The sequence below is a fragment of the Eumetopias jubatus genome, unplaced genomic scaffold, assembly GCF_037043125.1.
Source record: "Eumetopias jubatus isolate StellerSeaLion01/CBP00866 unplaced genomic scaffold, mEumJub1_p1.0 scaffold_9, whole genome shotgun sequence".
NCBI classification, from domain to species: domain Eukaryota; kingdom Metazoa; phylum Chordata; class Mammalia; order Carnivora; family Otariidae; genus Eumetopias; species Eumetopias jubatus.
The window spans coordinates 109873141-109886744 of NW_028274815.1; the positions used below are offsets into that span (position 1 = coordinate 109873141).

The window sequence follows — 13604 nt, forward strand, 5'->3', positions numbered from 1 at the left end:
CCATCTGGTCCTGGGCTTTGCTTTTCTTTTCAAAACCTGAGAAGTTTTTGATTACTAATTCAATCTTACTCATTATTGGTCTATTCAGATTTTCTTTTTCTTCATGATTCAGTCTTGGTAGGTTATGTTTCTAGGAATTTATCCATTTCTTCTAGGTTATCCAATTTATTGGCATATAATTGTTCACAGTAGCCTCTTAAGATCATTTGTATTTCTCTGGTGTCAGTTGTAATGTCTCCTTTTCATGTCTAATTTTGTTTATTTGAGTTTTTTCTCTTAGTCTAGCTAAAGGTTTGTCAATTTTGTTTATCTTTTCTAAGAACCAGCTTAGTTTCATTTATCTTTTCTATTGTTTTCTGGTCTCTCGTTTATTTCTGCTCTGATCTTTGTTATTTCCTTCCTTCTTCTAATTTTGGGTTTAGTTTATTCTTTTTCTAGTTCCTCGAGGTTGTTTATTTGGGATCTTTCTTTTTTCTTAATGTAGGTGTTCATTGCTATAAAGTTCCCTCTTAGAACTGCTTTTGTTGTGTCCCATAACTTTTGGTATGTTGTATTTCCGTTTTTGTTTGTTTCCAGATATTTTTGACTTCCATTTTGAGTTCCTCTTTGACCCATGGGTTGTTCAGGAGTGTGTTGTTCAATTTCCACATAGTCGTGGATTTTTCCAGTTTTCCTCCTACTGTTGATTTCTAGTTTCATACCATTGTGGTTGGAGAAGACACTTGGTATGATTTCAATCTTCTTAAATTATGAAACTTGTTTTGTGTGTAATTTACTTTGAAATGCATCAAAAATAAGATGGATTATTGAATAGATAAAGGAATGTATAGCTGGACGGATGTGTGATAAAGAAAGATAGTTAATTTTTTTTTTAAGATTTATTTATTTGAGAGAGAGAGAAGAGCGTGGGAGAGAGAAGAGCGTGGGAGAGAGAACACCAGTGGTAGGGAGGGACAGAGGCAGAGGGAGAAGCAGGCTCCCCGCTGAGCAGGGAGACCTACACGGGGTTCCATCCCAGGACCCTGGGATCATGATCTGAGCTGAAGGCAGACGCTTAACTGACTGAGCCACCCAGGTGCCCCAGTAAATGTTAGGGGTAGAATAACCATGCATCCCTGGCTGTTCATTGTCTTATTCCTCATCTTTATGTTTGAAAATTCTCATAATAAAATGTTTGAAAAAAATTTGGGGTAATGCCATTCCCCAGAGAGAGCCAATCCTTCATTCATTTATATACAGATATACATATGCCAGGGATTCTTAACTGGGGACAGTTTAGCTCCCAGGGGACACTAGGTAATGTCCAGAGACATTTTTGATTGTCATGACTGGCTGGTGCTGCCAGCATCCAGTGGGTAGAGGCCAGGGATGCTGTTAAATATCCTCCAATGCAGAGGACAGTCCCCACAACAAAGAATGATTTAGCCAAATGTCAATAGTGCTGAGGCTGAGAAACCCTGACATATATATCTGAATATCTGAATATATATATATCCATTTATATAAATGTATACATATGCATATTTGATGCTTACTTATATTTTAAACAAAATTGAACTCATGGTTTTGTAACCTGTGTTTTCACAACGTGTTGTCATTTCCCCAGGTAATTAATTGCCTTTAACGTTATCATATTTTAATGGCGATTGTAGATGTGTATGCTGTGGTTTACTGCACCTAGCTCTGGGCATTTTTAGGTGGCTGGCCGATCTATAATGTGCCTCAGTGGAACTTGAGTCTTCCCTGTCAGACCCATCTCTATTCTGTGTTGTGAAGATCTCTTCAGGGAAGACACGTTGGTCGCCCTTGGGACCACCTTGGGTGTCAACATTCTTAGTGACTGGAGCATTTGTTCTGGGGTCGTCTAAGGGTTGTCCTCTCTCCTTTGGGTGTTTTATTCCCCAGAGGCTGTGACAAGCACAGGCAGCAGTCAGCAGTGTGGTATCTCACTAGCCCTGGGTCAGCGTTGGGCGGCCCACGCTGTGGATCTGGGGTGGGAACAGAGAGCCATGTGCCCCCTCCCCTGGCCCAAATTCTGCTGAGTTCCTAAGGACCCAACTTGACTTGGCCTGTGTCTTTTTTCAAATATAGGTCTCCCCTTCTGATGAAAATAGAACAGAAGAATGGACTACAGTCACCAAACCTCTCTAGTCCCATGTGGACAAGATAAATACATCTCCAAGTAAGATTTTTGGCTTTTAGTGTTGTGTCCCCAGTGGCCAGTCCCACGTGGATGGAAACCCCTTCTGTCCATGGGTGGCAGGGACTCCTGTGTGTGGGAAGAAGGGAAGCAGCTGAGTGTGAATGAGTGAGAGCACAGCTCTAGATAAAAACATGGCCCCAGAGCCTGGCCACAGACAGCGAAGTAAAGGGGACCTTCAAGACACAGCACCTTTGGGGGTTCAAGAGAGATGGTGTCCTAGAAGGAGGAATTAATGGTGGCTGCCCCCTGAGCTGTCTGTGGTGTCCCCTGAGGGAGTCCCCGCTGGGTGGTGTCCCTGTGCTGCCGGGGTTCTGACCAGAATAGGCACAGGTGCCCCCTGAACAGAAAGAGACAGATTCATTGCTTTATATGCACTAAAATCTCTCTCTCTCTTTTTTTAAAGATTTTATTTATTTATTTATTTGAGAGAGAGAATGAGAGAGAGAGAGAGAGAGAGAGAGAGCATGAGAGGGGGGAGGGTCAGAGGGAGAAGCCGACTCCCCGCCGAGCAGGGAGCCCGATGCGGAACTCGATCCCAGGACTCCAGGACCATGACCTGAGCCGAAGGCAGTCACTCAACCAACTGAGCCACCCAGGCGCCCTGCACTAAAATCTCTTGAGCTCGGATTTTTTGCTAATGTGAGCCAAAATGGACTTTTCAAATGATAAGTTTGAGGATATCTTTTTATATCCAGCACAGGGATTTGTTCATACTGAATGCTCTCTATCTGAACTAAATGCTTAACTTATCCGAGACCAGATTGTTTTCATTCCTTTACACATATTTGGCCACATACAGAAACACAGTTGTGTGAACTATGGATCATTCTTATCGATTCATTGAGGGATTTCTCCAGGGACCTCGACTGGCCAGTAATTTTAGATCTCTGTGTTCAAAAGAAAGTACCCAGCAGCTTTTTGTGTTAGGTTATTTGGAGTCACATTTTTCACTAATTCATTTAGGCTTGCATAGAATGACTCCGATTTTTCTAGGTTTAACTTGTCAAGAGCTTCTTCGACTTTCAAGCCAGCTTTGACCTCTGGTGTGGCCCCCAAATCGCTCCATTGAATGGCTGAATTCAGAGAGACCAAACTCCACAGCCTCTTGCCTGAGTACAGGCAAAAGTACACGGCAATGTCTTCAAGCCCCTCCTTTCCCAGCCTCAGGCACTAGTGGGCACTTTCAGATAAAACCTGGGTAGATTGTTCTCAGGTTGGCTCAGGGCTCATCCAGATCACAAAGGTGGGAAGTCCTTGCTCCCTCTTGTTCAGTAGAGCTGTGTTTCCAGGGGACCACCTGGAAACCAGGTATTAACAGCTAAGGAGGCCTGATATAGGGTTTCAGAGGGAGATTTGCAAGTTAAAAACATTTTTTAAAGTTTATTTATTTAAGTAATCTCTACACCCAACATGGGGCTTGAACTCACGACCCTTGAGATCAAGAGTCACACGCCCCTCCCACTGAGCCAGCCAGGCGCCCCCCAAATTTGTTTTAAATAAACTGAAAGCACTTAAAATAGAATAAAAAGAGATAAAAGCTTGTAGAAAAGAATATTGCTAGGGCCCAGAATCCCCTCCTGCCCCCTTGTGGTCACTGCTCCCCAAGGTGAATGCTATCGTGAATTCCAACATCCATTTTGAACTTTATATAAATGGAATCATACAATATGTGACCTTTGGTGTCAGGCTTCTTCTACTCAACACAATGTCTGTGAGATTCATCCATGTTGTGTGTGGCTCATTCATGTTCTTGTTGCTACGTAATACTCCACTGTATGACCACAGCTCCCTTTATTCATCCTCTCCACTGTTGATGGGAGTTTGTAAGTTTTTAAACACACCATAAGGTCATGTCTATCACTTATAAGTCAGTGGGTCCAGACCTGTCCCTTTTGACTTTCTGAAAAGCCTAGAAGTTTCTGAGTCTCATGAAAGCCTGTAGCGATTGTCCTGTTCTAACTCATAGCAGAGGTGAGGGAGAAAAGACAGTGGACAGACACGCAGACTTAGGTGGCTGAAGGCCGGGTTAGAGGTGAGAAAAGAGGGAACAGGTGCATTACAAGTGGCTTCAGCTGAGAATGTCACACCTTTTGTATTTTGCCCTAAGGAATGAACTTCTCCTGCATCTGAAGACCTACAATTTGTACTACGAAGGCCAGAATTTGCAGCTCCGACACCGAGAGGTAAGGAGTCCCTGGGGAAGGGCCGTGGGCCGGCCCAGTCTGCCTCCATGTCTCCAGGGTCTCAAGGTCCCTGCCTGTCCTGCCCCCTGGGAGTGGCCTCTCATTTAGGATGTTAGCGGGAGTCTCTGGAGTTCTTTAGAAGGAGAACCCAGGCTCATTTTGTTCTAAAGAGGATGAGCTTTTCTGTTCCAGAGACATTCCTGGGGATGGATGTGAGGCTGGGCTAGCATCTGTTTCGGAGGGGGTCCTCTAAAGGGGGACGTTCATGAACTGACCCTTTCCCATGGTGCTCAAGCAGGCTGCTGCTTCTCGGGCAATTCAGGAAACTTCCTCAGTCTTCTGTGTTTACACATCTGGGCCCACATCTGATTGCTGCAGCAACTGGGCAAGCCGCATCAGCTCTGCCTGGAAATGCTTGGCCCTTCCCCACAACTGCAGTGGTCTTCCTAGGGTGCCTTCTTGGGACGCGCTTTGCTCTCCACCCGGCTTCCCCCAGCCCGAATCTTAGCTTACTCAACCCGTATCCATTTCCGTAAAGCCTGTTATCAGGTAGATGGTGAGTTTTGTAAGAGCCAGGTAGAGTAATTTATACTCAAGTGTTCTAGACTGATAAGATATGTGTAATACCCTTCTAAACACATTTTCAGGTTATCAAGCCATGGCAATTCAATCCATAGAAACAGATATCAGATGGTAGAATTTCAGCTACAAAGGCAGGCTGGTTGGGGAGAGTATGTGAGATGCAGTGGCTTTTTCTGTGTCCCTCAAACCAGTCCATGTAGGCAAAGTCCTACTTTGGGTTAAATCCTGTCCTAAAATCATGCAATATAACGGTAGCTAGAAGGCCCTCTGTACAGCTTATTCTTACATAAAGCCTTTCCCCCCAAGACCACCACCTGCCTGAAAGCTGTTCTACTCCTCTCCTGCTTCTTCTGTTCTCTCCTCTCTGGCGATGATCCTGGGATCCGGGTCAGTTGTTCATTGGACGGGTGTCCTCCTCATCCATGTGGCTCATCCTGAAGACATGGCCGTGGCCCAGGTCTGACAGCTGTGGGGTTTTCTGAGACTTGAGAAAGAAGGCCTGACCCTTTTAGGCATTGTCCTTAAAGCTTCTAGTGAGTGGCTGGGCCATTCACAAGATTTTGGTCCTTGGACAGGTTTTCTGCGGTGCGTCTTAGAGAATAAATTCTCAGAGTGCTCTATGATTAAATAGAGACTCATAATAAATGAGACTCAGTTCTTTGAGACAAAACACGCCGAAGCCCTTAGAAGGGTCTGATGGTTAACTTGTTAGCAGTCAACAACCCTTGAGTATAAATTTGGAATTATCGGAGGATTAATTCACCTCTTGGAGAGCCGCAATGTAGCACATTAGCTAATTAAAAGCTCTGGGAAGTTCTGCTGGTAAGAAGTCTGATTGACATATCATCTCCCAACTCATGATATCCCGACACCCTTTTTAAGGTAACCGGTTGACCTGCGAGAGGCGCTAGTATTCGGTAGAATAAACTTGGGGAAATGTTACTTTAAATCTCCTTCAACCAGCAGGTCAGGTTGCTAAACATATGTTATAGCTAAAGACTTTCTGTGGTAGGGGAGGGGAAAGTAGCTAATTCAAGAATCTAGCTCTGGCTTCTGTTAGTAAGGCTCGTCTCAGTTACTCTAAGAGATGTCTTCTTCTTTCTTTAAAGTATAAAAAAAAAAAAACCCATTTTTATCATTTACACACATGTACTTGAGTTTTGAGGCAACTTTTGGGTTGACCTGTGAGGTCGTCTTCAGGGCGTAGCTTGTGGTGGGGTGTGTCTCGAGGCTGGGGTGCAGGTGTAACTTGGGTGCGCCCAGCCAGGGCCCATCGAGGGCGCTGTCCGTCGTCCCCCGGAGTGTTGCTGGCCTCTGCGGGGTTTTCTGGTCTGGCTCACCGTGCCAATTGCTTTGTGGGCAGGAGGAAGATGAGTTCATCGTGGAGGGGCTGCTGAACATCTCCTGGGGGCTGCGCCGGCCCATCCGTCTGCAGATGCAGGATGACAACGAGCGCATCCGCCCTCCGCCATCCTCCTCTTCCTGGCACTCTGGCTGTAACTTGGGGGCTCAGGGGTGAGTGAGGAGAGATGGGAATGTGGTGACCGGGAGTGTCTGGGGGTTCTGTTCTTAAGCGCTCTTGAGCAGATAAATGCCACCTTCTTCCAGCAAGCCTTGACTCCAGCTCCCATTCTCCCCACCTGCCCTGCGCCCCTGTTCTGGGCTCAGGGGGAGGAGGAAGGAGCAGATGTTGGTGTGATGGGGTCACCGTGCCTGTCACCACATCACTGGGTGAGAGTCAGAGGGGAGAAACGCCAAAGTCTGGTTGCCGTGTGTCCTCCCTCATGGAGAATTCCTGAGTCTCTGAGGGGTATCGCTTGTGACGAGCTGGGCCTAGCCTGCAGATTTCTGATGCGACGCCTGGTGCCCCAGCACTTCCCCATGGGGACCACTCCTCATAGAATGACCCTGCTCTGGAGACACCAAGGGCTCAAACCTTCTCTCCAAAGCTCTCCATGACTTGGGGGAACCTGGAAGAAGGAAAGGAACATCAGGCTGTGTCCAAGCCACTCCCACGAGGTCAGCTAGGGGGCTGCTTCCTTCAGGCCACACCCGGAGCTGGGTGACCGTGTGACAGTCAGCAGTCTGGGAGGCTCCTTCCTCCGGGGTCCCACTGGAAGGTCTGCGAAGCCCATGCCTATTTGTCCGCCTCCCTCTGCTACCAGCTGAGTAGCCAAGTGCTTGTAGACATGCCCGCCCTCTGCTGGGACTTCCTTCCGGGACTCTGGTTCTTGGTATCAAGTGACTGACCAGCCGTGTTCCGTCTCAAAACTTGTGGGTGCTGCAAGGCCAGAGTGTGGGTAGCGTGTGCTGACGTCTCAGCCGAAACCACAGTGATGTGTTTTCTGCTTTCAGCCAGAACCAAGCCCTCTCCGTTGGACACACTGGACGTTCTGTTAAAACTCCGCAGCCAAATCCATCTCTCTCTAAAGTTGAGAGACACCTACATTGTGGCCAAACGCTGATCTGCTTTCTTTCCCGGGGAATTTTAGGAGGGAAGTCCTTGCCCATCCCATCAGACGCTGGGATGTCTGGTCAAGGTTCTCTGGCTTCATCTCCTTGGCTGGTTTCATGCTCTATTTCAGCCCTTTGGACATCTTGGATTTCCTGTGGGCCAAACCCTTTCCCCAGCCGCATCCCGACGACGCCTGATTCTGCTCCATTCCGTCCCCTACGTGAGAGAATTTTTAGAATGCCATCCGACGGCGTGATTTTTGGCTGAGCCTGCTAAAGGGTCCTTCACTCGGCTCGCTCGTTTCACCTCCATTCCCAACATCAAGCCGGTCTTGGTTGGTTCTTGAAACCTGCCAGGGCTCTTGAGAGGGTTGTCAGGAACGGTAACTAAGGTTATCCCCAGTGCTGGCTAGAATAAAGTGAATACCTGGGCCACTGGGGTAAGAAGTTGGCTGAGACCAGTTTCTGCTTCAGTGAGGGAGTGGGCTGTGGTCGCTGGGAGCGCCAGGCACTCACCACTCCTGAGCAGCTCTGACCAGTTCGAGGCTGGGGTCAGAAGTCCAGAGTTAGACCACAGTGGGACGTTCTTTCAGATTTTCAGCTTTTATTGTCTTCCCTTAAAACTGCCCTCTCTGGACTGTAAGTCCCATCTCTACTGGGTCCCAGGGAGCCCACGCTCTTCTCACTATGGGATGGTCCTAACTGGTTAAATATGATTTTTCTTTCTGGTCAAATCTCCTGTTGATTTTGGGTGTGCATCTCTGAGCTGCTGTCATTATCCTTTTGGGCTTATAAGGGAGTCTTTGGCCAGTTATTCGGGACTCTGCTCAGACTGGCTGCGTGGGGTCCAACTTGGCTGAGCGTCCTGTCCAGCAACCCCAAGAACACTATCATCAGTGGTCCTTCCAACGCTGCTCTGACCTATGACTTCCATTCCTTTAGATGCCAGAAGCAATTTCTGAGTTACTCCTCCAACAGGAAAGGATCTGAACTGGAATCTTGTCTGGAGAAACAAATGTCCATTGTGAGAGCTATTTGAACCTGTACATGCTCAGAAACTCAGTGCACACAACGCCCAGATTTTGTCCTTTGGTGTTCTCCATCCCGGGCTTGATGAAGTGGGTGCTTGTGTTCCTGCAGATGCTGGGAAAGAGCATCTTCTCCTCCAGAATACCCCCTCCCCACCCTGTGCTCAGCCCTGGAGCGGGGCCAGCCTCATGGGACGCTCCGCACGGGCCGCCTCCACGGGGGTGTGCTTGTCCCCAGCCTAGCACAGGCCAGGTGCTCCTCTTGCAGGAGAGGGAGGGTCCCCCTGCAGAGGCTGAACCAGTCTCCCTTTTGTGTTCTATCTCCCCAGCACCATCCTGAAGCCCCTCACCATGCCCAACATTCAGATCTCAGAAGTGGACGCCCCGCCCGAGAATGAGCAGACACCGAGCCCCACAGGTACACACATGTGTGGTGGGAAGTGTCCCGCTTTGGACTCACCTATGTGAAGACTGATGTGATCTAGATGCTGTAAATTGAATAAATAAAATTCATGTGGTTCAAGATTCGAGGAGTATTCAAAGGAGACTATCAGAAGTTCCCCATTTCGTCTACCCACCATAGGGGTTCCCTCCCTAGAAAATACTCGAAGGCATTCTTTCTGAGGTCTTCTAGACAGATACAAGCAAATACACAGCAACATACCTTTATGGTTGGAGGTCATTTCTTTTCTTCCCCTTTTTACATAAGTGGTAACATTTTGTATATCCCTGTTTCTATTAGTTTGTTTTGAGGACTGTCCCACACAAATCCGTAAAGAACTTCGGCATTCTTACCCGGCTTTGCTGTATTCCACTGGGTGGAGAAATGATAGCTGAATCACTCCTCACTGATGGACATTGAAGTCATTCCAGTCTTTTGCTGTGACAAACAGCAGTTAGTGGCCCTGGACACGTGCCATTTCACACATTTGTCAGTGTCTGTAGGATTTTTTTAAGTGGAATTTCTGGGTCTGAGGCTATGTGCGTTTGTAATTTTGATAGATACTGTCAGATGGCAGTATCTTGCAAGTCCTTATGTCACGCTTCTGCTGTGCCAAGCACTCTTCTAAATGCTTTGCGTGAATTAATTCAGTAAACCCTCACAACAGTCCTGTGATGTGGGTGCTATTATTATGCCCATTTTATAGATGAGGGAACTGAGGCATGGAGGGGTTAGTGAAACATAGCAATGGTGGGGCTGGGATTTGGCCCTGGGAATCTGGCTCTCAAGTCTCTGCTCTGGAATCTTGTCACTGTATTGCTTCTCAGTAAATTATGCCATGTGTTTTTCCCCCCGGCAGGAAATACTGTTTGGATGAAACGTATTTCGGGGGAGGCGGCAGTGGGTACCGTAGCCTTGGCCACAAAGAGGGTACTGTGTGCAAACTGCCACATCCCCGGGCCAGGCCGACAGAGCTCATCTCTCCCTTCCCTCTTAGACTCCAGGGGCCTCAAGCCCCTGCAGGAAGACACCCCACAGCTGATGCGCACACGCAGTGATGTTGGGGTGCGTCGCCGTGGCAACGTGAGGACACCCAGTGACCAGAGGCGAATCAGACGCCACCGCTTCTCCATCAATGGCCATTTCTACAACCACAAGGTAGAGAGGATGGGGGGTAGGGGGCAGGGGTTAGTCCCGAGTGAATAAGGCCTCTTCTTGGGCAGCGGCTGCCTCAAGGCTACAGACAAGTGGGAAGCCAAGTGTTTGCCGTTCTGTCTTTGGGTCCTGGGTGGGCTGCAGGCTCTGCCGGCTCTGGGAGGGATGAGGGACCCTGGATCAGGAGCCCCGCCTGGGGGGGTGGGTGAGATGACACCACGAACACCAGAGCCGGCCCCCTTCCCTGGGAAGTCAACACGACACCCTCTTCCTACACCGGCTGCTGCGGCTGCTGCGTGGTCTCACTTTCCTGTGAGCTGAGTGCTGCCCCCTGAAGCAGGGCTGCGGGATGCAAATCAGGGGGCATCCGTGCACTACCTGCCCCTCCCCATTAGCTGACCCTCCTTGCCTCCCGCTGCCTGGTCCGAATCCAGCCCCAGAAGCAAGTGCATCACGGGAGAGGGGTCAGAGACCTTGCGTTGAAGTCACAGTGGAAGGGGCCTTGCGCACGTTTTCTCTGGAGAGAGGGCCTTCCTTATCTGGGCCCCTCCCCCTCCCCCAACCTGCCACTTGCCCAGCTCAGACCCCTCCAGCCTCCCATGGGGACGGTGGGTGGGAGACGAGCTCCAGAGTTAGGCACAGCCCAGGGCTGCCTGTGTTGACCTCAAAGCCATCGTCTGCCAGGCTGCTGCGGGGGGGCGGGGCTCAGGGTGCACGGGGTGAGTGCCCTTGTCACTGTGCTCTTTACCCCAGGTCACGGGGCTGGGGGACACCTGGGTTTTAGGGCCCAGTTCTTGTCCCCACGGCCACCGTGAGCCGGGCCCCTCTATTGACAGACATCGGTGTTCACGCCGGCCTATGGCTCGGTCACTAACGTCCGCATCAACAGCACCATGACCACCCCACAGGTCCTGAAGCTGCTGCTCAACAAATTCAAGGCAAGTTCCCACGCGGACTGGCCCCGGAGTGGGAAGGGGGACCATGGAGGGTGTGCAGTAAGCGGGGGGAGGGGAGGCGCGCTGGGCCGCGGGGCTCAGGGTCTTCCAACCCCATGGCATCAGCATCCCATGGGAGCTTGTTCGCAAAGCAGCTTCCCAGGCCCCAGCCCTGAATCAGACCTGCTGAATCTGAAGCCCGAAGGCCAGGGAACCTGCTCAGCAACTGGCAGGCGATTCTGGTGCCGCTGAATTCTGAGGAGCTCCGGCCCCCAGACCCCAGTCCCCAGGCACAGACCTCAGACCCCAGGCACAGACTGACTTCTGAAACACATTTGGGGAACCTACTCTGAAAAATGAGCTTCAATACACGTGCAAGTTCTAGGGCATGAGTCCTTAAAGTTCCGTTACTCTGTAGGTCTCCCACAATCCCTTTATAAGAAATCTTTTGGAGACATGGATCCCTGTTTTTCACTGGGGCCAGTGTCAGCTGGTGTCCTCTGGGTTCAAATCCCCAGCCATCACCCGCTGATTGGAGGAGCCGAGCTAGTGACTTAAGCTCCCTGTGCTTCTGCTTTGTCTTCTGTAAAATGAGGGTTCACAGGACCCCCCTTAAGGGGCTGACGGGAGTATATAGATAAGTTAACGTGTGCAGAGCGTGTGGCATGGTGCTTGTCAGGGTGCAAGGAATGTTAGTCCTTCTTATGGACTGTTACTGATAAAGTTACCTGCCTGCCCCCTCTCCTCATCCCCTCTGAGAGCTAGAGAGAAATAGCTCCCCCTCAGAAGCGCCGAACATCCATTTAGCTTTGCAGCGTTCAAGGAGGAATGGCTCAGAGTTGGGATATGTAAATATGTGCTTTCTTCAAGCATCTCTTGTTTCTGATTCAGATCGAGAATTCCGCAGAGGAGTTTGCTTTGTATGTGGTCCATACCAGCGGTGGTAAGTCTGAAAAACACAGTGTACTTGAAAATGTTTACTTCACTCAAAACAGCAAGTGTAAAAACAAGACCTCTGCCTCATTTGCTTGTTGTTTGGCCTTTGGAAACTTTCAAATGTTGTTCGCCTCCGAGGCTGGTGGGGTCACTGGCTGAGTCCACTGGGAAATGCCATATGTAGTCTAGAACCTAACTGCTTATTTAAAAGGCAACCGGATTTCCTTGAGAGGTAGATAAAACCAATTCCTCCAACACAGCATCTTCCAAAGGGTTTGGAGCATGGTCGTTTTGTCAGGGAGAGCGGGGAGGGAATGGTTGCTTTGAACCAGAATTGTTCATTCACAATTCAGTCTCCTGACTTACCTGGCTGCATCTTCTAAGGTGCCCGGGCCATTTGGGCCCCCGAGTTGGCCACTACTTATGGTGAGAAAGGCCTCAGGGCCAAACTCAGGGCTGTTCCTTGTTGGGTGTTGTTCCAGAGAAACAGAAGCTAAAGAACACCGATTACCCTCTGGTTGCCCGAATCCTCCAGGGACCGTGTGAGCAAGTCTCCAAAGTGTTTCTTATGGAGAAGGACCAGGTGGAGGAAGTCACCTACGATGTGAGTCCCCTTTCAGTAGGGCGGTCTCTCCTCAGGAGGGTGGAGATTTGGTTGGGTTACCAGCAACTGGGGTATAGCTTGACTTTCTGGCCGAGGACCATGTCCCGTTTTGCTGCCATTCCTCAATACCAGGTTTTCTTCTTCTTTTTTAAATTAAATTAAATTAAAATTTTATTTTTTATTATTTTTTTAATTTCAAATTTTTTAAAATTTGAAATTTAAATATTTTATTTTATTTTAATAATTGGATTTATTTTTTATTTTAAAATTTATTTTATTTTAAAATTTTATTTATTTTATTTTTAATAAAAGATTTAAAAAATTTTTTTGATGTTTTTCTTAATTTTTTTTTTTTAAATACCAGGTTTTCTTGAAGCAGGAATGGTCATGAGGCAGGGAGAATGAGCACAGAGGCTAGGCAGAGGGTACCTCCTGGGGGATTTGTTGGGGGGAATGCTCAGGCACAAAGTGGTTTACATAGAGTAAATGTCTTCAGCCTTTCTAGGGTACTGTATGGGCTGAGAAGTTTCTGCAGACCTCTCTTAGCAACTTCAAGCTGTTTGCAGTGATTTTACCTTATCTTACATGTTAGTCAGCTTTTGCTTACAGTAACAAACATCTCCAAATCCTAGCTGCTTGCAACAGCAAACGTTCACTTGCTCAGGAGGCTGCAGGCTGGTAGTCACAGCTCTGCTCCAGGTTGGGGGTTGAGTGCAGGTGTGCACTGCATGTCTCATACAGAGACCCAGGCGTGAGGGGTAGTGGCTCCCTGGGGTACACGTCCCATGGCAGATCCCGGGAGTGCAAGATGCTAGGCCAAACCTCGTAAGCTCATTGGAAGCCTGCACTCAAATGTACCTTATATCGTGTCCACACACATTCCATTGACCAAAGCAAGTCATAAATATAATAGCAGCTCGATATTAATAGGCTTTTCCCATGGAAAAGAGTTGATTGAGTAGGGTGGGGATTCTTGTGGAGGAGGGGGGACGGCTGTTGAACTTCAGTTCACCTGGGGGCCACCACCCTCACCCCACACAGCCTCTCCGGAGCAAGTTCTCATTTGGATGCCCGCTTGAGAC

The 13604-nt window shown here is 48.7% G+C and overlaps 1 protein-coding gene across 8 annotated transcripts in view; it reads left to right on the forward strand.

Annotated features, from left to right (window-relative positions):
- RASSF2 (Ras association domain family member 2) overlaps positions 1–13604 on the forward strand; it is a 42244-nt gene that overhangs the window by 22649 nt on the left and 5991 nt on the right. For all 8 annotated transcript variants that reach the window (XM_028118653.2, XM_028118640.2, XM_028118639.2 and 5 more), the window contains 8 exons: positions 2092–2182; positions 4311–4386; positions 6332–6483; positions 8780–8868; positions 9890–10050; positions 10884–10985; positions 11874–11925; positions 12401–12522. In XM_028118653.2, coding sequence (XP_027974454.1) covers positions 2124–2182; positions 4311–4386; positions 6332–6483; positions 8780–8868; positions 9890–10050; positions 10884–10985; positions 11874–11925; positions 12401–12522 — 813 coding nt within the window. In that variant the 5' untranslated portion in view covers positions 2092–2123. The remainder of the gene's footprint in view (positions 1–2091; positions 2183–4310; positions 4387–6331; positions 6484–8779; positions 8869–9889; positions 10051–10883; positions 10986–11873; positions 11926–12400; positions 12523–13604) is intronic.